At 41.5% G+C, this 26,326-nt stretch overlaps 1 protein-coding gene across 1 annotated transcript; it reads right to left on the bottom strand.

Moving 5' to 3' along the window:
- Nucleotides 1-80: 80 nt before the first annotated feature.
- specc1la (sperm antigen with calponin homology and coiled-coil domains 1-like a) lies at nucleotides 81-25,410 on the bottom strand. Its single transcript, XM_030738380.1, has 16 exons — nucleotides 25,253-25,410; nucleotides 14,194-14,356; nucleotides 13,968-14,106; nucleotides 11,765-13,395; nucleotides 11,176-11,383; nucleotides 10,880-10,953; nucleotides 9,554-9,729; nucleotides 9,216-9,379; nucleotides 8,692-8,810; nucleotides 7,774-7,864; nucleotides 7,118-7,207; nucleotides 6,862-7,021; nucleotides 6,559-6,661; nucleotides 5,079-5,195; nucleotides 4,931-4,990; nucleotides 81-4,033 (listed from the first exon to the last, which is right to left on the bottom strand). The coding sequence occupies exons 2-16, from the start codon at nucleotides 14,317-14,319 to the stop codon at nucleotides 3,944-3,946; spliced, it is 3,348 nt and encodes a 1,115-aa protein (XP_030594240.1). The 5' UTR covers nucleotides 14,320-14,356; nucleotides 25,253-25,410; the 3' UTR covers nucleotides 81-3,943.
- Between the last annotated feature and the right edge of the window lie 916 nt (nucleotides 25,411-26,326).

Raw genomic sequence — 26,326 nt, 5'->3', positions numbered from 1 at the left:
CTCTGATCCTCACATCTGAAAACAGGCCAACACAAAAAATGACAAAGGAGTAAATCACACCTATATGTGCGGTGAACTATAATAAATGAGAATAATTATCTGAATAAATAAAGTCAGAGAGCCTCACTGCATTATATTCCATACTTTATGTTGAACTGTTACATGGTACCTGATTTTTGTTTCGCTTTATGTAAATAATGACATTTGGACCATAAACCAATGCAGAAAATGTATAAAATTAAGTGTCTGATGCAACCACTTCCTGTGGAAGGAACACCTCCCTCAGCCCACACCACTGCTGAAAAAGGACAACAAACATGGCTGTTCAATGGTCCTTTATCACTACAGGGGAAAAAAATAAAGCAAAACCAGACAGCATTTTTATTTTTCGTACAACTGATTATCATCATAGTGTTCACTTAATACTGTAGCTTAGTCCCTTTACACGCACACACATTTATTGATCAGCTTTGACTTTGCTGAGGGACTGTTTCAGCACATGTAGTGTGATCAGGAAAGAAAATCCACTTCAATAACAATCTTCATCAGACTGTAAAATATGGTATTTTTTTTAAAAGGCAACATGGAAACAAAAAGACAAAATAAAGAATGTTCAGTGAATTTCTCAGAGCATTTTCAAGTAAATAAAGAAAAATAAAAGTAGCATGATGTAGTGGACCCACTAAAGACATAAACTCTTCACGTCCACGTCGAGGGCCTTTTCTAAAGGCCCAAACAATGTGGTAATATGTCCATCATGGCTGCATCATGTGGAGGTGGAATGCGCTTCCTAGCCTTTGCCAGACGTCTGGTCTCTCCTCAGCAGGCTGGGCTCGGTGGTCATCAATCACCACACGTCAGCACACGTTGGATGTTGTAAAAAAAAAAAAAAAAAGTCCCAAGATCACTAAAGCGTGATCAAAACACATTCTGCTTGCAGGACTGTGAGGCTTCGAATCTCCTCTGCGGCTCTCGTTCCTGTCGGGAGCAATAAAATATATGGGCCAGCGGTGGAATCAGGCAGAGCACAATTTAAAAAAAAAAAATTTTTTTTTTAAACTGCTGGCTGATAATCCTCAGGATTGTGCCACCACTAAAAGCACCATCAGCAAAGAGCCTCTGCATTCAAAAGTCATTAAATAACTCACTCTTACTCCATCTTGTATACAAAAACAAAGTCGTGGTGGTGGGCCCCTGACCTCGCTTTAAATCACTGATCATCCACCGTTTCACACACTGCAGCAACAAGGTCTTGGCAAACGGCTCGCTTCTAAATCGAGGCAAAAAAAAAGTTGTTTCTAATGTTGCTATTGATACCAGCTGGCAGCTACATCAGCTCTAAATCAAAACAGTATGCACTGCAGTCACCTTCACTAGAGACATGAGGGGAAATCAACATCAGCTTCAATAAAAAGATTTAAAAAAAAAAAAAAAATTCACCGCCTTCGCTCACTTTCAGCGTTTCTCGAGAGGCACAAACATGAAGGAAAGTGTTTTCCAAACTGTTTCCAGACTGTGAAACACGCCTGGTGAGGAAAGATGACTGCAGCTTAAAATGTCACATTTTCAGTCTGAGAAATATCGGCTTAACTGTTAAGGCAGGATATTAGTGTGGAATACAAAAAAAAAAAAAAAAAGCTTATCAGTGCAGCTACTTGATGTGTGTGTTATAAATTGATATACATGTAAGACACAAACAAAGCAAGGACCTTGCTATAATGAACTATGCAAATAAATACAGTGAACCTGGTATGTCGAGGCACACAGCAGTCAGACAGCATGACAGTAACGGTGCAGACTGAAGTTAGAGTAATTAAATGGCATTATGCGCAACACAGTTATCTCCTTAGTAATGTTTAGTCATATTAACAACCTGCCAAACACTGCAAAAGCACGAACACCAAAATTTTTTTAAAAATCAAATAGCATAATAGATTACCTAATTATTTGTATATCATTGAAAAAAGTTAAAGCAAGAATCTGACATTTTGTGTAATATACCCGTTTGCCTTCTTGCTACGAGTTCCATCTTAATATGTCCACTTTTCCCCTTAAAGGTCACTGCCTTGTGCACCTTTGGATCTCTTCCTGTGCTCCTACTATGCTTGAATTACCTCCTGGAAGTCCAGTTCTAACCACTTGTGTGTACAAACTTATAATTTAACCACAGACCTTGAACTTGAGCAGAAAGCAAACATCAAATTCTGTGTCAAAATGGCTCAACTTTCACGTCGAGTACAACAGTCCACGGGGTCAAAGCAACAAAGGGGTATGTGCTTGTCATTTTTGGACATTCACAGGGTTGCACACCGTGATTTTGTTCCACAGTCAGACCTAACTGGGAGTTCTAATCTAAAGACCTGAGGCACCTGAAGGCATCGAACACCAAAACAGTAACTGTTAACCACTCCCACACCTGGCTCCCTGCATTCAAGCAGTCAGAACAGAACTTCTAGGGAAAGATCTAATAATAGCAGCCATGTCCAGAGGTGCAGAAGGATGTGACCTTGAAGGGGACAGCGGCCAAAATGAAAACAGGTAAGGTATTTGCTTTTCACGGGCAGTTCACAGAACTTTTTGATCACACCTTAAAGATCAGTCAGATTGAGTTTCACAATCAGTTACAAGGAAAAGAAAACCAAATGCATCACCGAAAATGTCCAACTCCTGCTTTATCCGAAACACTTCTTTGTCCTAGAAAAATGTGTCTTCATACATGAAAGCATCTCTTCTTGTTTCCTAAAAACCAGAGTCTGTCCTCAGAGTATGAAGTCTACATATGAGATCATTTCTCTGAAGTTTAAGGTTCTGACTAACAAAAGACTATACTACTCACTCATATTTTGGTTATGATGAAACAATGCTGAGTACTGTATGTGCCAAATGAATGAAGTGCAAGATGGCAACTGCAGGCCTATAAAATGCAAACACTTACATTATATAGTTGTGGAGTTTAGCACAGCAAAAGAATATTAGTCTAAACTCTTGGATCCGTTACAGAAAACTCATCGTAGTGTGTTAGTGCCGCTTAACAACAACAGGAAAGTGTAGCAGAACAAAGTGTACACCTGTCCTTGAGAAGTAGCCAGTCATGATCAGATGCCGGTGCAGTAGCTGCAGCAGCATCAGCATCAGTCTGGCCCAATGAGTCTGAAATTAATTTGGCAACTCCTCAAATCTTCAGCTTTACAGACTGGAGCAAAAGAGCTTGTTTTCTGGTCTCCTGCATCAAAACTCACACAGGCACTTTATCCATTGAAGGAGAGGCATCTGTCATCGCACTGTAACATCTGGAAGACTTGGAGTAAAAACCTGCATCTGTCTCAAGTCTGAGCGAAGGGAATTTTTCAAAGTTTTAGGGGGAACTCCAACATGACTAACCTTTGGTTTGTTATAGTGCAGAAAGTGAACATTTAGCAGGGAAACATCCAGTAATTATTCACCATCAAAAAGAAAACCCTATCATAAAACCTCTGCTGCAAAGCAACATGTTTAAAGTCAGATTTGATGGAATTCCCCCGGAACAAACTACAGCCTGGAGAATGGGTGCAGAGTGGGGAAATATATGCAAGACAAAGCCAGACAGAAGGCACTGAGACTTGGCTTCTTTTTCAGGCTGCTCCTTCAAATATGAACTGATAAAACAATGAACTACAGGTATTCACATCCCGTCCTTCTCATGGCTTTCTAGTTTAATGGTAAACAAACAGGAAAGCCCCTGGACTCTACATAGGTGTCTCCTCAGCGGCACTGTGAGGATGATGCAGTTGTGTGCGTGTTGTTAAATATTGTGGACACACTTGCAGCGTGATTGGGTGTTGCTGTGACGCAGGGGGAGGGGCTAAGCAACAGTTGACGTAGGGGTTGAAGAATTGCTGAGGGCTCATGACAGTCAGTGTGGCTCTGATTGTGCTGCAGGAGAAGGGCGATGGAGACGGTGAAGTCAGGTCTCAAAGTATTTGTAGATGGCTGTGACGTAAGTCATGACACTTTGCCAGTCTGGCCTCTCTGTGTGCACCATCTCATTAATGTCCTGGAAAAGAGATAATTTAGACGTTACATATTTTATATGAATTTTTACTCCATTATATATACACAGTACCAGTCTAAAGTTTGGACACACTCACAGGTGCTGTAATTTATGAATAATTTGTGTGTAAAAACAACCAAACCATCTTGACAACAAGTTAGCAAACTCCAACTGTAACAGGAGTCAGTGAACCATGAGTGAAGCATTTGATTTATGTACCTACTTATGAAGACATAAACTTTCAGTTTAGCTTGACATTCTGGAAAAGGCCTTTTTCTTCCTTGATAGGATTTCTCTACCGCTGATTTATCCTTTCGTTACAACTACAAGGGATTCATTTATACATAACCCGGTCATCTGCTGGGCCTCCTGATCATGTGTGGTCCCTTTTGGAGCATTTTTAGTGGAGCCATCTGACAAACAGCATGACTGATCGTACTAGCACGCTATTCAAAAAGCTCTTTTTTTGTTTTTCCAGCTATTCCTTTTCAGGTAATCTTATGTCAGATCTTCATTTGAGGCAACATAGTGTCACAGTTAGAAATCCATGTTTGCTAAACCTGCACATTGAACAGACATTTCCATTAAACATCAGTGTTTAAACATAGTTATGGTTATGTCAAAAGAAACTGCTAACTTTGGACACTGTCTAAATCTGAATTCAAGTTCACTGTACAGCACAGGTCTATAATGATGGATACGCCAGCAGTGGAGGGAAGTTTATGAGGTTAAAAGCAGAACTAGAAAAGGATCATATATATATATATATATATATATATATATATATATATATATATATATATATATATACACTCCATTATATATATATACAGTTCAGTCCTTGTAGAAATCTGTGGCAGGATTTTTGCTGTATTTCATTTTTATTTCAATAAAACTTACCAAAGTGCATTTGATGCCCACGCTCTCTGCAGCCTGGAAAGCCAAGGTGAAGTTTCTCCTCTGATGAAAAGAAGCCACAGTTTAAGTCACCTGGAATGAAACCCGATAAAAGTTTGGGATTTTTAATCTTCTTCTAAACTTTACTTGCCTTTTCTTGGCTGGTGAGCTCCTGGTACGGGATGTGTGCAGGTAGGTAGGTGTGGAGAACGGCGCAGAAGGCCAGGCCATCGTTCCAGCTGCTGCTGAAGTTGGTAATATCAATGTTCTTAAAAAAAAATAAAAGAAAGAAACACAAAGGTGATCCATTTAAACTTTGATTATACTTGACAGAACATTTACAATCCAGACCAAAAATCAATGGGAAACCATTTTCTGGGTATGGTGTGAAATAAGACGGTACAACATTTTACCCTTTAGATCATGAACATCGCTGCCAGCCGGCCACTTTCTACATCGTGTCAGACAATACAATCGGTCACAATCAATTCTGCTTTCATGGAACCATTTAAAATGATTTATCTACTCGATCTGGTGACAGTCCTGGGATTTTATATGAAGTGTCAACACTACTCATCCATATCTATCATCTTTTCCACTATCATTTGCCATCTGACCTTTAAAATAAAAGGTTTACAGCCTCCTGCAAACAAACAGTGAAATTATATGTGACTGAACCCTCAAATATCGTCAATGGTTTAACAATGATCTGCACATACGTAATGATGCAGAGAGAGCATGGTGTCCCTGTCAGATAAGTGCATCACAGGATATGCTAAATGTCGCCCACTTCCTGGCGAAGACCTAAGATGCCATGGTAACTATACCTCAGATCAGATAATATCACGTCAATATGACAACTGACACATCTGTTCATAGTTACATAGTTAGAGGTTGTTACTGAACCTTTACACGAGTCTAAAGAGACTACAGTGAAATTAACAAGCAAGATGTACACAGAGCAGTCACAAACACACTGCATCCACAGCAGCACCATCCCACTAGAGACATCAACTCAGGAGTAAAGGTATAACTAAAGGTATAACATGAAGCACATGTCCACCCCATGATCATGGTAAGGAATTTTATGAAAGCAAATTTTACCTGCCTTCTGACTAGCTGCTTCTTGTAAATAAAAGGTATTCAGGGTAGATTGAACCCTAAGCTTTTGGCTCACATAGAATTTTGTGCTTCATGCACTTACCTAATTAAATTTAATATGGACCAGATTTAATATAAGCATCCACCATTGCAACAGAGTTTAAATGAGCATTAAAACTATTAACTATTAGAGTTACAAGGGATGTAATTTTCCATAATGCAACTTGTCAGAAGACCATTCTGCAACAAGCCTCGAGCAGAGATGAGGAGTGGGCTACAGAGGTCTGATGAGCTCATTTCTTTCTAACTCCACACCCCCTCATTCTATTTTCAAACTGGAAGTCAGCCTTTAGACTTTATGCAGCTTCCTCTGGAGACACAGAACACTTTATATAACCTTTGTCACATATAGAGTAATACTACAGTTTCCTTTCAGCTCTACACTATGTTGTTGTCATCAAGTTTTGACTGAGAGGTTTCAAAGTTATAGGTACTTTTGATCACGTGACACTGACAGAAGAGTGAGCTACCTGATAGCCCTCAGTCTTCTTCTGGCACCACTTTAGTAAAGCATTCCTCTTAGAGCCTCCATACTCTCTGGCCAGTGCTGACAGTGGGTCCTTTCTTTCTTCTCTGTAACAGAAGCACAGAGGAAACGCACACGCAAACTCACGTCAAAAAGGCAAAATGGATTACATGTTCAGCTTATTTACTTAATGAATAAGGAAAAGCTGTCATTGGTCTTCAGACCAATCACATCTGCAAACAAAAGTGGTGAAGTCACATTAGAAATTAGCACAACAGAGGCGCATCAGTGGATCAACACGTGGTACCTTAGGCGACTGCGAGCTGTGGGAGTGATGGAGGCGGTTGGGGATGATGACGACAGAGAGAGTGGGGAGGGGGCTGCATTCATAGCCATGAGGGACGATGACGAGGACCCCTCTGAGGCTGACATGTCCCTCTTAATCTCCTCGCTGCTCCGCCGGGTCACTGTTCAAGTCAGGGGAGAAGAAATTAAACTTTTTGCACTGAACTAGTGACTGAGTTACTTCATAATTCATTCATAAAACACAGCTAGAATCTAACCTGAAATCGCTTTGGAGGAGTCAATGTTGGAGACCCTCTGGAGGGCAGATGGAGGTCGGCTAGCTGAGGTTCCCCTGAGAAGGTGCTCGGCTATAAACATCACAGTAAACACATACAGGAGTAGGATTTACTCTATGAGCAACTTCCTCTCAAATGAGATGTCATGGTGGGGGTGGGGGTCAGTAAAAAGCCACATTCCAGTCCCTCCAATTTCAGGGAATACAGACGCACAAGGCTGACGCGCTCACCAAGAAAACAATAAATCAGTGAAGAATAAATGGAACACTGAAGGCTACGGCCAAGACTGCACGTTCACATAAAACACTTGAACTCATTAGTGTTGAGAATGAACTGAGGGAACCAAGGACTCATTATTTCCCTCTTATCATCCTCTCCACATACAGGAAACCTGCTAATGTCCAACTCCAGGCCTCTGAGAAAAACAGTCCCTCTATATACCATGAGGGAAGGGACAGTCCATTAATCCTATTAATCACTGTGACAGAAGTATAGGAGTAGACAAAGGACTGTAATATTCTATGGATGAGCCTTATTGAACAGTACAATATTCTGCACTTTTATATCTGTATAGCTGCAGCTGAAAATCAACAGTTCCTACACATAGAAACTTCTTTTTTCTTATGTAGGATATTTACCTGGCATGGTGATGTCTGTGTAGCTGGGCCTCTTATCACTCAAAGAGGAGAGTGGCTTGGCTGATGACATAGACCCAGTTATGGAGTGTCTCTGAAACAGCAGAAAAAACACCTTTTATTTCATTGCAAAGTAAAAAAAAAAAAAAAAAAAAAAAAAAAAAAACAAGAAATAGCTCCGTAACAGGACCACTTTGCACAAACCAGTGCCGAAAAAAATTGGACGTTTTGTAAAATGTAAATAAAGCTGAATGCAATGACTTGGAAAACATTTAAACCCTATAGTACACTATGAGTGGAGATTTACTTATGTAATGTAATCTGAGCTAAAGACACAAGATAAAGTCACACAGACGTCAGAGGAGAGTGAGACATGATCAAATATAAATCCTACAATACTAAGTGAACAAGAGCAGACCCCAAAAATGACCAACACTCATTCAAACCCTTTAGAAGCCCAATGCTTAAAGGTGCTTACTGTTGTACCTCTCTCCTGACCTCCTCTGTACATATTGATGAACCATAAATTTCAAATTTGGATTCATTAATGTATAAGACATGTTGACACTGATTTTTAGCCCAGTTCTTGTGTAATTTGGCATACCTCAGCCTTTACTCCCCATTTCCCTTCCTCAAGAATGGCTTCTTGACAGCCACCCTTCCACTGAGACTATTTCTGATGAGGCCTCAGTGACCAGTAGATGGATCAACTGAAGGGCCAGCAGCACCTCTCAGGTCCTGTGTCAGATCTTTGCTGGATTTTTTCTTATTTCTTAAGGACATGATTTTCAAATACTGTTCATCTGCTGTAGATAGTTTATTGGCCTGTTTGTTGTTCCTTTTCCTGTGTGTGGAGCAGTAAGCTAAAAAGGGACAAAAGACTGATAACATGTTAATTAAAAAAAGCCCCCTTTCCAGTACCTGCATGGGTGAAACAGCAGCTGCTGGGGGCGTCTTCATGGGACTGGGGCTGAGGGGGGTTCGTGGTAGCGGGGCAGCCGGAGCTGTTGGAGCCACAGAGGCACCATTTGAAGGAGGACCTGAGACATCAGGAAGCAAAAGTTCATATTCAGTCATATACAGATTAGTTGGGACCTTCTACGCGCAAGCAGACAAGCCTGATATTTCAGGGGTCGTGTGTATAATAAATACATTTTTTAAAATGAAAATGTATTGATGGTATATTGTCCTAGAGCAAGACTTCAATGAGTGTCACTTTTCTTTGTCAGACTGGTGACTCTGGACCTTCAGTCAAAAAGTATCTTGACAAATCACTGCCCAGCAATGGATATCAAGTATTATAACATATGAAACAACAACGTTCAATATGGGACATCTATGGTGATGGAATGTGGAAAACACGACTGCAGCAGCAAAGGTCTAAAAAAAAAAAAAAAAAAAAAAAAACTAAAACAAGACAAGTGGATCTTATGATGGTGTAGCACCTTGCGACGCACTATCGAAGCTTTTGATGAGTGTTTTGACGGTGGGTGAGGGCTCTGAGGAGGTGGAGGATCGTCTGCTGAGACCCATCCCCTGTCTGAGAGCAGCTAGGTCCCTTTCCACTGCATTCATATAGTTGTACACTCTGCCTCTCTCCTCCTCCTGCCTGGAAAACACAAAGTCAAGTAGTTCAACTCTGGAATGAACACAACCTCTCCAAATGAGCCTCCAGTATCTTCGTTAATAAAAATGTTAAATATTCCAATTTTATTTAGAAATATAACACATGCTATGCAAGCATGACTGCGGCAGCTCTTTCATGTCTCTCTGTGGGTCTTACTTGCGGCTCTTGACCTCATCCAGCTCTTTGCTCAGCTTCTCGTTCTTCTCCTGGGCTTCCTGAAGTCGGCGCCGCAGGTCCCCAATCTCCTCCTGTGCTTCCGACTTGATGTCATTAGCAATGACGACAGCAGTCTGCAGATCAGCCTGGAACTGACGCCACTCCATTGACTCCTCCTGCACGCGCGCATACATGCACACACACAAAATGAGACCAAAAGCTGAAAATTATTTATGCTCAGTAATACAGTAAATCACTTAAGTAGCACTGATAAATTCTTTTAGCCACTAGAGGGCAGTTTTTCCTTTAAAGCTGCTATCATGATGAGTGCTCTTTTATTTATAATCACAGCCTTTCCATCCATCCATCCTTTCCTCATGTAAAATCACTTATGAAACACACAAGGCAGACTCACAGAAACCTTAACCTTGATTTAGAATCATGCTTTTCAAAGTAAATCCACTATTAATTCTTCTTTGTACTCCATTTTGGTTTCCACCAACTCCTAAAGGAAATATCTGAGCTAAGAAATAAGAAATGCTCCACTTTGTTTATCAGCTAGTTGTTACTTTTTCTGTCTGCTTTTTCATGCGGGTCAGCAACTTAAAAAAATTTTTTTTGGTCAACATGTCAGGAGATTCTATTGCAGGGACCGGTAAGATTGAAAAAACATTTTAAAAGCTCCCCAGTGATAAAGGTGTGTTGGTTGGCCAATCTAACTGCTATTATTTATTGCCCAGATAAATATGCAAAGTACTGTCCTAAAACTGATGTGGTTTATTGGATTGTTTTTGTCCCTTCTACAACAATTTGACCTCAACTTGCTGGTCGTCAGACAGCTCTGAACAATACTCGTTCACAAATGTGTGCAAGTTCTTTCCAACACCATGTTTATATTTTGTACCTCAGAGGTCTTATCGAGTATAAAGAGTATATAATGGCCGCTGTGATTACATTTCAGTGTTGCAAAAGTCCTTACTGAAAGCACTGTTGGACAATACTTTTCATTTGATAAGACCTGAAAACGCATTGTTCTGCTTCTACAGCTGTACTTCCTGGATCACATTTCATCATCTTGCAAGCTGACAACTAGACTGGCCCTTTTTATGGCTTCACGTGACATGGTCAATCGAGAGAGAAAGAAAATATGGGAGAGAGGAAGGGAATGATATGCAGCAAAAACAGTCCAGCTCTGCGACTCAATACTCAGGTTGTTTCACGGGCATTCCCTGATTTTTGCGGCCGAGCCACTCAGCAATCAGGATTTTCAGGCCATTGGAATTTTTTTTAAATGCTGGTCTGCTTTCAGTCTGAGCACTCACTCACCCTCAGTCTGCGGTGAAGAATCTTAATCTCTCTCTCCATGTCGTGCTTCTGGTCCTGCAGCTTCTTCACAGAGTCTGAAATCAGAAGGAAATGCATGTTAATGGTATCAGTAAGAACACGCTGATTCAGTAGCAGACATCCTTGTAGACATTCTCACGTCAGGATCTGTAAATGCTCACTGGCTGGCTGATCAAGTTATGCATGATTATGCATAATTCTACTACTTGATAAAAGTTCAGAACAGGCCGTTAGAGATAGCGTCCACTCGCGTTCGAGTGTGTTTGCAGCCCACTTACTTTCTAAGTCTGTGATAATGAGATTGTCGTGGAGTTTAAGAGCTCGGTGCTGCTCCACCTCGTCCTCCAGTTCAAAGATGGTTTCCTTCATGTCTGCGATCTCCGTGTCTTTCTCCTGCAGCTCCATGCGCTGCTTCTCCAGTGCACGCTCCTGCTCAGCCATTTGCTGCTGCGCCTGGTCCTGGAAGTCTCTATATTCCCTGTCCAGCTTCACACACACAATTAAAAGTATCCTTCAATAGGTCATTAGGTAATAACAGAGTCTAATTGCAATAAATCTTCACAAATACCCTGTGTGCTATTATAACTATACACCTGTGTAGTTAGCCTCTGTATAGCATCATACTGGTGGGCTACAATTAAGGAATGTGTACCATTCCTTGCTAAAGGCAGACTCTGGAGAGCTGGCTGATAATAAATTTGTGATATTTGTGGCACTGATCAACGGGCAATAAAGCTTTAATTTTCTTAACCCAAAAACTCCTAAGTTCTTGCACCCTAGATTAAAGTTTCATTTAGGTCAAATGCCTCAATTTAGTTTGTTTTTGCTCGAAGAGATTGATGCTCCACTCACAGTCCTTGAACTAACCTTACTGAAAGCCTCCTGCAGCCGGTTGAGTTCACTGTGGGCTTGTTCCATCTCCTCCTGCATCTTTGCAGCTTTGGCCTCAGCCTCCTCTTTCCCCAGCCGAACACCTTCTAGCAGCTGGCAGATGTCATTTTTGTCTCCCGCAGTGTGGAGAGAGTACAGCTCGGCCACCCTCTGCCTCTCTTGATCCAGTTGGGCTCGGCAGCGGCTCAGCTCCGCCTGGTCGTTGCTCACTGCTGCTTTGTACTCCTCCAGCGCGGCCGCCATGGCAGCTCGATCCTGTCTCTCCGAATCCAAGAGGCGCTCCATCTGCTGGTTCCTCTCCTTCAGCATTCCAATCATCTCCTGGGCTTCAGCGTTGTCCTGTTCAGCCATCTTTAATGTATTGGATAGGTGCTGTTGCACCCCCAGGAGCTGCTCTCTCTCAAAGCGGGCATTGTCTGCCAGATCTGCGTAACGCTGCTCCAGCTCCATGTAGCGGCCACTCTTGATGTCCTCCTCCAACACATAGGATATATGATGCTCATCCAGCAACGAGCGCAGGTATTCGATCTGGCGGCCATAGAGCTCCAGCTTGTCGCTCTGTTGGCACAAGGAGTCCATGAGGATGACCTTCTCTTCACCGAGCCGCTCATTCTCTCCGTTCAGCTCCTGGGTGATCTGCTGCAGGTCAGCCAGTTCCTGCAGTGTGGCCTGAAGCTCCTCAGCAGTGCTGTGCTGATTCTCCTCCATCTGTTGGATGCGCTCTGTCAGACAGGCTACCGACACCTCACTGGCATTGCCACTGCTGCCCCTCCGTGAGCGCTCCCTGCTAGGTGCACACTCCGACTCAGATGATGAGGAAGCTCCAGACGGTGCATCCAGTGCGTCATCACTGGAGGTGACAGCTTGGTAGACCTCACTGGATTCACTGTCCAGGTTGTCTGCTGAGCCTCCATGCTGGTGTCCTGTGAGAAGATCCTCCAATGAGCCAGGGGCAGAGCCTTCCACTGAGGAGGTCATAGTACCTGTGCCACCACCATCACTGTGCCCACTACCTGCTGCCAGTTCTGGACTCAGGGAGGCATAGCTGAACAGCTTGTCAGAGCCGTCCAGCCTCTGCTCCAGAGAGAATCCCAGAGCATTGAGCCGGTCTTTCAGCATGCGGTTCTCGCTCTTCAGCAGGTTGAGCTCCTCTCTGATGGCTTGATTCTGCTCTTGTAAGAGAATCAGAGTGGACTCCACATCAGCTGCTGTGATGGCTGAAACCTGGGGCTTCTCTTCCTCCCCAGCTTCTTCCTGCTGTGGCGCTTCCTTCCCCCCCAGGCCGAGCTGGGCCCTCATGTCCCTCAATTCACTGCGAAGGTGAAGGATCTCCACATCTTTGCTCTTGGCCAAACCAAGCAGGTCTTTGACTTTGGCTTCCAGAGCCACTTTATCACTAATCTGGCCATCTGATTTAGACTTGCTCATACGGCCCTCAGACTCTGCCAGGGTCTGGCTGCGAGAGCGCTTTCCTGAGGCCACATCTCCAGCTACAGTCCCTGATACAAGCTGCTTTTTAGCTGCTGATGTCCTGGATGTCCGAAGGCGGTCTCGTGATGAACTTGGCTCCTTGGAAGTTGATGATGATGTACGCTTGGATGAAGTACCTTAAAAAAAAAAATTTTTTTTTAAGTGAATTTTTTTTTATCCTAGCAAAGTAACATTTTAAAACAGAACAAATAACTTTCTATGAGTGAACCTATACAATTTATACAAGTATATGTGGTGACTTATTTTAGCAATTTTTTTCCATTCTTCCAAACAAAAACACAAGACACTTCCCCAGGCTTATTTTGACAGTTTAGTTGCTGCTAACCAGCTAGCCTGGCTCTTTAGTAGTTGCTGTTGGGGTGATCTTTGCTATCATTGCACTGCTTGAGTCTCTCATTCGTGAGAGTCCCAACACCATTGTCTCAGGACTGCGGCTGGCAACAGCAGTCCTTGTTCTGCTCTGGTGATCTGCAGGGAGCCAAAGGGCCACTCTAAGCAGGTGCAGAATTTATTTGTGTGCCCCTACACTGAGCTCAGAGGCTACAGAGCAGAACAAGGACGACAAGCTATCGTCAAATCAATCTTTGGGACGGGAGACTCACTGGAAAGTCAGCTGATTAGTTATAACGTACTTGTGGCTCCTGCCACAATAAAATTCCAAACCTGTGGAATATACTGTTTAACATACCTGATGTTGTCTTTGGCTTGCTGTCTAGGTTGTTGGCACTAGTCCCAATAGAGGCAGTCCTCTTGGTCTTCGTGACAGCACTATTTGATGCAGGGTTCCCTCCAGCCATAGCTGCTAAGAGGTCATCATTGCTTTTCACCTGAAACAAGACAAAGTCAACTTGTTCACAATAAATGAAATTAGAGCATATTAGCGGCTACATGTGCCATCACTTGATGCATTTTACCTTAGACAAAGGAGCAACACTGTTGCTTTTGGATGTAGGCTTTCCAGCACCACCGGTGGCCGCGGCCTCGGACTTCCCCCGATCGCCACTCACCTTACTCACCGCTGGCCGGACTGTCTTCTTCATACTGAGCTCTCTGATGCTGACGCATTTACAGCTCAATCTGTACACAAAAAGAAATGGAGGCAGGAGAAAGGTAATGTGCGTCAGTCTGCAGAGTGATAGCGCCAGTTTTCCATGGAAGAGGAATTCTTTCCACGGAGACAATTCCCTGAACTCTTACGAAAAAACTGGGACCACATCAAATAGCTGAGCACTTCTCGAAACTTCTGCCTGAGCTTGGAATTTTATTCCATACAGCTGGTGTTTTGGAGCTAATTTAGCTTTTTCTCCTGAAGTCTTTAATGTAGATACTGCAGTTTCCTGCACATTTAAATAATCTCCTGGGTATAAAACCACCTCAGATACAGGAATACACAATAAACACTAATCTAATGGCCTCTAAAGCACAGCCAATACTTCCACTAGATGGCTGTCGTGTTTGTGATAGTTCCCTCAGTTAAGACTTCCAGTTGCAACAACAATAACACTGAAGGGCTGCGTAGGTGGTTGATGTTAGGGGTGCATGTGCAAAAAAAAAAAATGTGCCTTTGCAGTCCATTCCTCAGCACAAACAAACACGAGGTAGGCAAAGCATCTTTCTATCATCATGCAGACTGATCAGCAGGACCAAAAAAGGAAAACTAGATTCCACCTCCCACGGATCAAATTGAATGCTCAAACTGCCGGCATATTTTGAGCGGCAAAAAAAAAAGAAAAAAAGGGAAAAAAAAGGAAAAGAAAAATAGTGAGTCCGTTAGGCTGTTACCAAGCACTGCATTTCATCTTGAGCTACTAAGAAATGACTCTTAGTGTCATGCTTGTGTGAGCCGTACACATACCAGTTCACAATCCTCGTTGCTTTATTTAAACAACCTGACAAGCCAGGAAAGATTCCTAATGACAATTTAATCTGGGCAAATTCTTGAACATACTTTGGTGGGTTGAAAAAATAATGAATTAGTAACAGATGACACAAATACGCCCTCTCCAACAAACGAAGCGCTTTTTACTTCTCACCAATAAACTGTGTTCGTTTGGCAGTGAATGATGTGCTGATCCTGGCTCTAACCAAATAACAAATGCTTGTTAAAAAAAAAAAGAAAAAAAGAGGTTTCAGTGAGATTCATTGTAGAGCCTGACTTGATGCCACGATAGCAAGAAAAGGGATTTGGGAAGCAGCTGGAGACAAAGAGTAAGTACTTTTGCAAAGACTTGGATGTCTTTGAGTTCTCTTACGAGGAAAAAGTGAGCTGAAGTGATTTATTGTGCACAGGCAACCCAGCTCCAATCTACCTCTGAGTCAGTCTTCTGTTATTTTCCTGAGCAAAAGTTTGTTGTTTAAATATGGAAATAAATACAATCACACGCAGTAAATCTGACTTTAAATACAACACCGTGAAGCCGACCAGTGTGCTACAGCAGATTGTAAATATTTAGACAATTTGGTGACTAGACCTTTTTATTGTATCATGGCTAAATAAATACACATTGCAAAAATGAATCAATATTTAAATATTTAAAGTAAACTGCATCACTGGTTTATGTTTCCAGCAAACCCCAAATGACCTGCTACTAAATCACAACTGTACTGTATTCAAAAACAAATACCTTTCTAACAGATTTCAGCTGTGCCTCCTGGGTACAGGTGCTGCTTAAAATCCACATCCTGTATAAAGTCTTCCATACGGAGTCCTCAAAGGGATTAAGTTAGGTTTGTGTTTTCTTTCCTGTTAACACCCACCAACACACAGCCCTTCTTCACTAACAGTTATGAGGAGTCTGAATGTCCTTTGTGTGCTTTTTAAGGTGCAGAACACACATAACACATCGCGTAAGCTGATTTCACACATGAATTCGGGGAAACTGTCAGGAGACTCAGGGAGGGGCACTGTCAGCAGTTTTCCTTTTTCATATTTAATACACAGCTGTGGTCTCACTAATGGAAATATCTGATTTAGGTGAAGGTGGTGTACGGGTACAGCTTGTAAGAGGAAGAAAACAAGAAGGCCACTAACTGGGAATTCATTAGAATATTGCCTACATCAGCACAATGGGACACCAGTTGGACTTTCCACTCAGGTGCTGGAAGGCTAAAGACCATTTAATGACTGGTCTGTTTACAAAGGACACCTCCGTCTATGGCTTTTGTGGTGTGAAAGTATATTTTACCTCTGGAAACAGACCTTTGCTGCAGGTCAAATGTTAATTTTATTTTCATTCCCTTCAAACTTTGAATTCCCACTTGCTTTATTTGGAATCTTTGTGTCAGTCATAATTTTTATTGGTTTATATGATTAGGATGTCTTTTTTATGCACGCGAGTTACATTGGCCCCAAAAAGTATCTGGGTAGTTAAACGATTTTCTATTAGGTTTATAAGGATATTTCATGAAAATGATTAAACATGATAAACTGATATTTCGATTCATACAGAAACAGATTTAGCATTAATCTAAACCAAAATAATTTAGATTTAAAAAGAAAAAAAAATCATAAGGTCATCACTTAAAACAGCAACAAAAAGAAGTAATTAAAGAAAATGTGCATCACTAAAGGGGATGTTTCTACTCATTTCCAACTCCATATTTTTATTTTTCAACCCTGCCACAGTGGTTTTGTCCGACTCACAGTTCTTAATCAGACAATCCTTATTTATTGAGCGCATCCCCTCAGCCAGTTCTCTGGCTGAAACAAGCCGTTTTAGCTCCCCTAATTTTTGGCTCTTCTGAGTGGCTGCACCCCAGAAACAGCAGTGTGGTTGCAGGGTGTGGTCTTTGGCTCAGCTGCTGGGGAGGAGTGGAGTAGAGGGTTCAGGGGGCAGTGCCAGGGTAGGCTGGCTGGTAGCTGTCAATCCATATCTAATCATGTCTCTTCCACTTATACAGTAGCGTTCCACAACCGAGGTGTGTGGAGTGGAGTTGGTTTGGCAGCTGGAAGACTACAACAGCTGGCGCCCTGAACTAGAGCGGGCTCTGTCTGAAAAGACAGTGACCAGAAGTGTGGGAAATAATAAAGAAAGCAAACACCTCAGTCTGACCGTGTCTGACTGTGTGTGCCGAGACCTTAAGGTGGCAGGAATTTGCTACAAGTAGGTGGGTGGGGCTTCTGTGCTCACAGCCAGAGCTGCATGGGTGAGATGACCATATTAAGTATATTATACTGCCAAAAGTTTGCTCATCTGCTTTCACACACATATGAACTTAAGTGACATCCGATTTGTAATCCATAGGGTTTAATATGATCTTGGCCCACCCTTTGCAACAATAACAGCTTTAACTCTTCCCACAAACTTCCGGAGTGTGTTTATGGGAATTTTTGACTATTCTTCCAGAAGTGCATTTGTGAGGTCAGACACTGATGTTGGACAAGAAGGTCTGGCTCACAATCTCCACTCTAATTCATCCCAAAGGTGTTCTATCAGGTTGAGTTCAAGACTCTGGGCAGGCCAGGCAAGTTCTTCCACACCAAACTTGCTCATCCATGTCTTTATGGACCTTGTTTTGTGCACTGGGTTTTAAAAATGGCGTGGTTGATTCCAGTGAAGGAGTCGCTCTCATGACTCAGCTAGTGACAGCACTCCCTAGCCAGTCAGTGGCATGCTGTTTTTCGACGTCACGTTTTCGGATTGCCTCAGATCGCTTGGAATCCCGGCTGAGTGGGTACTAAAAAGTACCTGGTACCAGGGCCTAATGGAAAAGCCTACAAACCGTGCAGAGTCAAGTCAAGCTTAACTGAATAGGTACTAATGGAAATGTGGCATTAGTGGCCTACCACTTTGTGGCTAAGTTGCTTGTCATTCCCAATCGCTTACCCTTTGTTATAATACCACTAACAGCTGACTGTGGAATATTTAGTAGAGAGGAAATTTCACAACTGGACTTGTTGCACAGGTGGCATCCTATCATGGTACCACACTGGAATTCACTGAGCTCCTGACAGCGACCCATTCTTTCACAAATGTTTGTAGAAGCAGTCTGCATGTCTAGGTGCTTGGTTTATACACCTGTGGCCATGGAAGTGCTTGGAACACCTGAATTCAATGATTTGGATGAGTGAGAGTACTTTTGACAAAATAGTGAATGTTTCAATAACATTAGGCACAGCTTTTCTTACAGTAGTGAAAGTGAACTTCTAGTTATTAATGGAATCATGAACTCTGAAGTGTGCAGAGGAATTATGTATAGAAACTGAAAAAGGAAGAAAAAGAAAATATGATCCATATTAAGAGCATTGGCTGCTTCCAGGGCACAACACTGTAAAAAATTTGCAAGATTAAACTGACCTTAAGTGTCCAATTTTATTTTATTTTTTTTGTCTGCATTTGGAACCGTGTATCTATCATTTTAACATGTAAAACTAAAAAAACTGTTGTCATCTTGAGGGCACAAGTAGCCATGGAGCCTCTGAATCCATTTCCAGAAGGGGTCAAGGGTTCATGTTTTTCTTTTAAATTGTCGCCAGTGTGTATATTACCATTATTTTAATAGGGAAGACTACTTTCAGTGGTCCTGCTATGCAAGTCTAAAAACAAACCTGATGGGTACAAAGAAGCAAAAAAAAGTTTGAATGTGTACGTCAAACCAACTGCTAGCAAATAACCAACATATTCAACTGAATCAAATAGAGCCAGCTTACTATTTTAAGTCACATCAAAAGTAAAGGGCTGTGAAGAAGTATTTGCCCCTTCCTGATATATATATATATTTTTTTGCATATTTATCACATTTACATGTTGCAGAGCAAACAATTTTAATATTAGACAAAGATAACCTGAGTAAAAACAAATGCAGTTTGTGAATGGTGATTTTATTTATTAAGGGAAAAAAGCTATCCAAACCGACCTATGTCCTGTGCAGAAATTTTACTTGTGCTGGGTGTTTTCTCTGAGCACTGATGTGCACTCAACAACCAGCCAGTATTCTGAATAGCTGAATGTCTTTGAATGCAGATGTCTGAAACAGAGAGCTGTTAGCTGGAGCACAGCCCTTTTTCACTCAGTCTGAATAGATATGGGAGCACAGGCTGGGGACCAACAGAGCAGCTAAATGGGGCAGAGTCAGCAGCCTTTTCTTTCACTCTCCCACTCTGAAAAACAGCATTACTCTTCACATGCACCATACGTGTCATTCTTACCTGGTTCAGTTTGTAAAATATAGTGAATACCTGGTGTTTACTCCACACTCCCACACCAGCATCTGTGATCAATTACAGTATCACAAACAACACTGTGTGACACAGTAAACAACGCTCCTGCTGACTCTACACTTTTGGACTGACTGTTCGTAGCATCATAACGTATTGTGTGTTTAAATCAGAGACATCATGTACGGAGCAGATGCAGCAGATAGTGAATCCTGAATAGAAATCTATGGGAGAGTTCTGTAACAGCAAAGAGGAGGCTGTCCCGCCCGTCAACCAGAGACCCAAACAACAGACAACAAAGGAAACATATCAGCTGACTATTAGAGCCCAGAATTTTAACAGTCAATAAAGAAGACATGACAGAAACCTTCGACCGTGAGTGTTGATGTTGCATAGTTTATATATATATATATATATATATATATATATATATATATATATATATATATATATATATATATATATATATATATATACTACTAGTCTATATTAAAATTACTGTCAGATTAGGCATTTATTTGTGTTATAATGGACAGTGAGCGATAAAACAATAAATATAATTATCACAAAATAACTTTTCCCTCAATAGAAATATGAGACATGGTCAGCATAAAGTGGACAGAGCACGTTCCATCCATGTTGTGACAACACAAAAGGTGCGCTGCCCTGAACCAATCATGTGGCTGGAACAGAGTTAGAGCCCCGTCAGGTCTGGTTGCTGTACACAGCACCGAGCATAAAAGGAGCAGATGACAGCAGCACATGTGCTAATGTTTAGACTACTGTAGCCATATTATCAGTATGTGGATGACTGTGCGTTAGTTGAAGGCTGACTGGCTGACAAGTAGGCTGGAAGAGTGAAGGGAGCAACAGTAGATTTCACCAGGAATGGGAGAAGTACAAAAAAGCACAAGCAAGAACAGCCCACAGACGGGTTGTACCCCATATTTTTGACAATGCCCCCATCTGATAACAGACAATCTCTGCAGGTTCGACAGGCAGTCTGTAACTGCCCATGGACTGCCAACATGCTACCGCCTCTGACCCATAATTTCCCCTTTAGAAATGTGAGCTAGATACGAAACAAAATGGCCACAGAAAATGTTTACGAAAACTTGAACGGCAGCATTACAAAACAAGACACCCCAAGGTTCAAAAAAATGAGGACAATGTTGAAAAGAAGGGTCTGAGGAACTTGGTAATATGGAGGTACTTTGGCTATTTAAAGTCCAACAAAGAAGCAGTAGCCTGCACTGCCAAGTGTGTCACACACAATCGAACACTTTACAGTTCCAGACACTTTCTCCTGTACCAGGCCTTACAACGGAAAATGAAGACACGGTGATATCACTTTATTGCAAAAGAAATGATGCCAGTCAGAACTGTTGAAAATTTCATATTTAAGTGGCTGACTAAAGTAACTGACCCTCATTACCAACGCCTTGGCCATAAACATTTCTCTCAGACTTTCCCAGATATACAAGGAGTGCAGAGAGATAGCTGAACATCTGTGTCATACTTAGCTACCAAATTAGACTTGTGGTCAAGTCATGGATCTGATCCATATATGGGCCTCACTGCCCACTTCACTCAGATTTCTTGTGCCTTTCTTTACGTTTTTAGGCATTTATTTATTGCCATGGAGCATAAGCGGACCACAATAGAGTGAATGTGTCAGTTTTGTTTATGTTCTCTTTCATTTACCTTTGAAAGTTTCTTGAATTTCTACTGAGGATATATGCTGATTTTTAATTGTGTACTTGTGAGATTGTTTTCCAACAATTTAAAACTGTTTGAATCTACACAAAAGAAAAGATACAATAAAGAGGTACTTTAAGACTTTATTTTGTATTGATACCTACTTTTATTTGAAACTGACCAAAGAATTTAGTTTTCCATTGGGTCTGTGTTCTTCTGTAACACTTGAAGCTTTTCACCTGTCAGAATTAAGATGTTTTACAGTACAATTATGTTCAGCTTCTGACAGAAAATTAAACTTTTATCTTCATATCTCAAATTAGGATTAAAAAAGGAACCTTTAAGCTTGACAAAAAAAACAGTGATTTGATTTACAGATATTGACTGATATGAAACATTTATGTGATTTTTCTCCATATCGCCCGGACCTAAACTGTGTTAATTAAAAGGATAACACAATTATTTGTCTTTTATTTTGTTAAGTTTCTCTTGAAGATCCAGATTGAAGCTGAAAAAAAAGCTCTAGCATCAAATAGAAAAAGTGGTTGCCTACTTTACCAACTCTATCTACTGCCTCAGATGACCTAAAAAATACTGCCTTTTTTGTTTTCTGGCACTACCCAAGATAATCCTAAAATATTTTTCATATATACACCTTTACAATTATATATATTTTTTTTAACTGTTGTCACTGATAATATCATTTATATTGTTATAAACTTTTTTTTTGTCCCCATGGTATCTAAAATGATAAGGAGTACTGAGTTTTTTCTTGGTATCAAGCTTGAAATTATAATATTGTGACAACCGTAGTAGTAGTACATGCTTCATTTTCTTTGCCTTTCTTTGCCTACTGTATCCATAACATCTTATGTAATGCATGACATTTGATTAGGGCTCTGGTGATCATGTTGGCTCTTGTAACATCCTATAACTGTGCATGCACTGTGCAAACACACACACAAAAAAATCTCTTAAGCATGATTTTAGTGTCATTATTTGGCTTGTGTTTCTTTTATTCATATATTTAAGTCCCTGTGACCACTGAAATTACAGCTGTGGCTCTCTACCCATTCAGTTACATTGGTGCTTCAAAATAACTACTCTGATACTTGCCCGGAGCCTTTCAAAAGGTGGCTGCCGAGTGGCTAGTCTTGCATCTAGCAGAACAGGTTTAATTAAATACAACTCAAATATTTAACAAACAGCACAAAATAAAAAGGCTAAAGTCCATCATGTTTGTGTGAAACTGGCAGAAAGTTCTTAAATATTAGCCAGGCCATTCATTGTTAACTGCATACGTTTACAAAGGACGGAGGATGACTGGCGGACTGAAATTCAGCATCTTCAAAATATAAATATGGGCCACAATGACATCAGTTGGATGTTGTAATTGTGCCTATTAAATATCTATAAGTTATACAAGATTATTGTGTTGTGAAAACATAATAATTTATAAATTCAAAAAGTGGCAAAGCTAACTCTTGGCTATGTAATTCAAGCTGAAATAAGCACGGGGACAATGAAAAGTGCTGTAATTTAAAATAAACAGAGCTACCGTATTTAATTTCAGTATCAATGACTGCACTGGATCTGATCCAAGGCTGCAGAAAAGCATGAGACGGAGGACAAAGAAGAAACAGTCAGTGCTTGAGAAAGAGGTGGTGGTGGTGGTGGTGGGGGTCACAGTGGTCTAGTAAATACCCTTTCCCCGCTCTCCTTCTTTATGCATGCTTTAACTGCAGGGAGGCACTTCCTTGCCATAACATCAGCTTCCTGTGGTGGCGTCTCCCAAGAAGGAGAGAAAAAAAAAAAGTCGATCTGACAAGGGTGACTTTTTATACAAAGACAAGCAGGCACCAGTCAGTTTGTAACATAGCAGACCTTTTCAAACCTTTACTCATTTAGCAAAATGCCTGGTTATTAATACCCAACACTGGAATGCTAGAATGAACCATTTTATGATAAAGATTTCCATTCATCCATTTTCTTCCACTTATCCTTTTCAAGGTCACGAGGGGTGGGGGGTTGGAGCTGCCATAGGGCGAGAGGCAGGGTACACCCTGGACGGGTTGCCAGCCTGTCTCAGGGCTGACACAGAGAGACAGACTATCATTCGCATTCACATTCTAACCTACGGGCAGTTTAATCACCAATTAACCTAACCCCACTAACTGCATGTCTTTACTGTGGGAGGAAGCCGGAGAGAACCCACACAGACACAGGGAGAACATGCAAACTCCACACAGAAAGACCCCAGCTAAATAGTGGATTTGCACCAAGGACCTTCTTTCTGTGAGGCAGAAATGCTAACCACCACACCACCGTGCTGCCTGATAAAGTATATAAATGCCTTACATCTTTAAATCTACAGACTAAACTAGCCTGAGGTTTTTGCACCGAACTCTCAAACTCACATTCATCCTTGTAGCGAGGTATTTATGCACTGCAGCCATACTATAAGCAGGCTGTTGTTGCTGACTCAGTCTGATCCCCTCCTGCAGTGACACTTTCAGTCACCTGAGAAGGAGCAACTCCTCTGCTTTTTCTTACATATGGCACTGATATACAAAGCATCACAATCAACACGTCTGTGCTGTTAACCACACCCTCTAGACCTACTAACCAGCATCTTTCTCATTTATCTAAATCCAGATATCACAGTCCCCATTTAAACACTAACCAGGTGAGTTTTCCCAGCAGTGGACCCTCTTTCAAAGACAGGTAAATCCAGTCCTATTTCAGTCTTCACACAAATTCAGAGTCCTCAGGGCCCGTTCATCATTTTACACATGCCACAGTGAAAGGTGAAAGGTAACAGCATAACTGGATAACCTGAGCGTGAGAGCATCTGCAGTCACTTGTCTGCTGTTGTTTCTTCTTTAATTTTGTCACTGGACCACATTCCGTTCATTCTCTTTGTTTGGTGTCACTCGAGGTCAAACTCTCCAAGACTGAGTTTTCCCCAAACTGCTTTTTTCTTTTCCTAAGGGCAAATCAATGATCGGCTAGAAACAACAAAGACTATCTCCCCTGTACTATCTCCTGGAAATTTGATCTCAAGAACAGACTGTGATTTATTGAGCTTTCAAAACTCTTCACAAAAAGCTGAAAGGCATCTGTGGCCTCCTGGTTTTAAAATATATATAATTTTCAGTAAATGGAGTATGCAGACTAAGCTCCATCTTTGAAACAGTATGGTGCCGGGACAACCCAAAGACAAGGGGAGACATCAGTAATGTTGACTCTTCTCCAATGTTAACACTAACACGGTGTGTCAGACGCACACGCACATTATTTAACAACCAGCCCACTTTATGGAAGATATGAGCGTCTGTACTATCCCATACAGGTCCAAACAGCATCTTAGAGTCATGAGATAACCTAGCTAGCTGGTTAGCTGTGCTGTCAGGCACGTAGGGAACTCCAGCCAGTAAACTTCCGGCTTCGCCTTTCAAAACAAAAGCACCAAGCTAGACACGTAAGCACACCCTTCAACTACTTACATCTAAAATGCCAACAGACCGACTGGAAATAGTACTTAAAGTTGAAGTGTGGTATAATGCACGTACACATAAGATGTAATATGCTTTTCAACTGCAGACATTTTTGGCTAAGTGAAAGATGCCCTGAATTCTGGCTAAGTTACTGCGGTTAAAAAGAAGACAGTAACAAGAACATTTAAAAATTAAAACATGATGACAGTTAGCTGCCTTCACACTGAGGGAAAAGTTCGCTTTAATAATAAATGTGGTTTTACTGGCGCACAGCAAACTAATGCATGAATGCCCCCCGAGTCTACACGAAAATCTACTTATTCTGAAATTATTCATGAGACGGTTCAAAGCGCACTCGTTAGCTTAACAGCAGATCCAAAATCGGGTCTAAGGGTTAAAACAACATTGTAAGCACTATTTAAATCAACACAAGAAAACGAAGCTTGGCAGTTCATATAACTTCAGCGTAGGTGCGTGCGTTTCTTTTCAGTCTGTTCATTTTACCCCGCTGCCACCAAGAAAAGCCAGCGTGAGGCTGCTAATGCTATTATTAGGCTAACAATGTTAGCATAGCCGGCAAAAAGACAGCGCCCCTCCAGCTAGCTGCCAAAATATTCCTACCTGAGGTTCTCCTTATCTTCCAGCGTGGGAGTTCAAGGCCCGATAGACATCCATTTGCGGTCGCTAGTAGTTTGCCTATCCCACAACTTGTCACGGCAGCGGGCAGCGCCGGTTTCGGATGTCGGCTCCTTTCTGCTGGCAGCAGCAGCCGCATGAGCTTCTGCCCCCTCCCCGCGCTGGATCACCTCAGCATCAGCCTCAGGACAGCAGGGACTCTGCACTGCCTTCACCATAAGCAAACACCCAGAGATTAATTTGTTACCAAGTTAACCACCAGTGGCGGCTTTACACGCTTTGAATCAAAGAGGGTGAAACTGGCAAATACTGTCAAAGGTTACTAGAAGGCCATTTGAAATGTACGTGAAAAAGTATTAGACTATTTATGTGGAGCATAAAGCATCAGAATTTTGTAGAGGAAATCCTATGCACACACACGCACTTGATACATCTGTACCTTTAAGTGAAAAAAGAAATGTTAACAGATGATGCAGCACAGGGACCCAGCCACAAGTCCTGTCTCTGGACAAATATAATTTGGATGTTCTCTCCTGTCTTCACTAATCTTTCTGTGGAAACATTTCAAACTCCGAGTGTGGTTTAGGCACAGTTCGGTACATTTCATTCATAAAGAGAAATGAAACACTGCTGATCCCAATGACAGTTTATACTGAAAGAAAAAAAAAAAAAAGACACGACAAAAGATTCACACTGCGAAGTATTTATTTACATATGTCACTGGTCATCCTAAAGTTATTGCTTATTTCACAGGAATCAAAAAGCTTTTAAGAATTTGTGCTAACATGTTTAAATACTTAAAAGGATTTGGAAAAAATATGAATGTAAGCACACAGTGTTTTTTCACAGAGCTTTGACTTACAGTGGGTACAGTATGTGGATGATAAGCCTGTTAATAACTCCTGATATATGAGTGAACCACTATGCCTCAAGGGTCCTACAGGGAAATATTTGGTGTTTCAGATTATCCCAGAGTGCTCTCATTCTACAGCAGTGTGGTTTTTGTTATATAAAGGTGGAAGACTACAGAGAAGGAATGCAGGAGGCACCACGTATATA

Source organism: Archocentrus centrarchus, chromosome 9 (genome assembly GCF_007364275.1).
Source record: "Archocentrus centrarchus isolate MPI-CPG fArcCen1 chromosome 9, fArcCen1, whole genome shotgun sequence".
Lineage (NCBI taxonomy): Eukaryota > Metazoa > Chordata > Actinopteri > Cichliformes > Cichlidae > Archocentrus > Archocentrus centrarchus.
The sequence above is the reverse complement of the archived record's forward strand: the minus strand, read 5'-3'. Positions and strand labels throughout refer to the sequence as shown.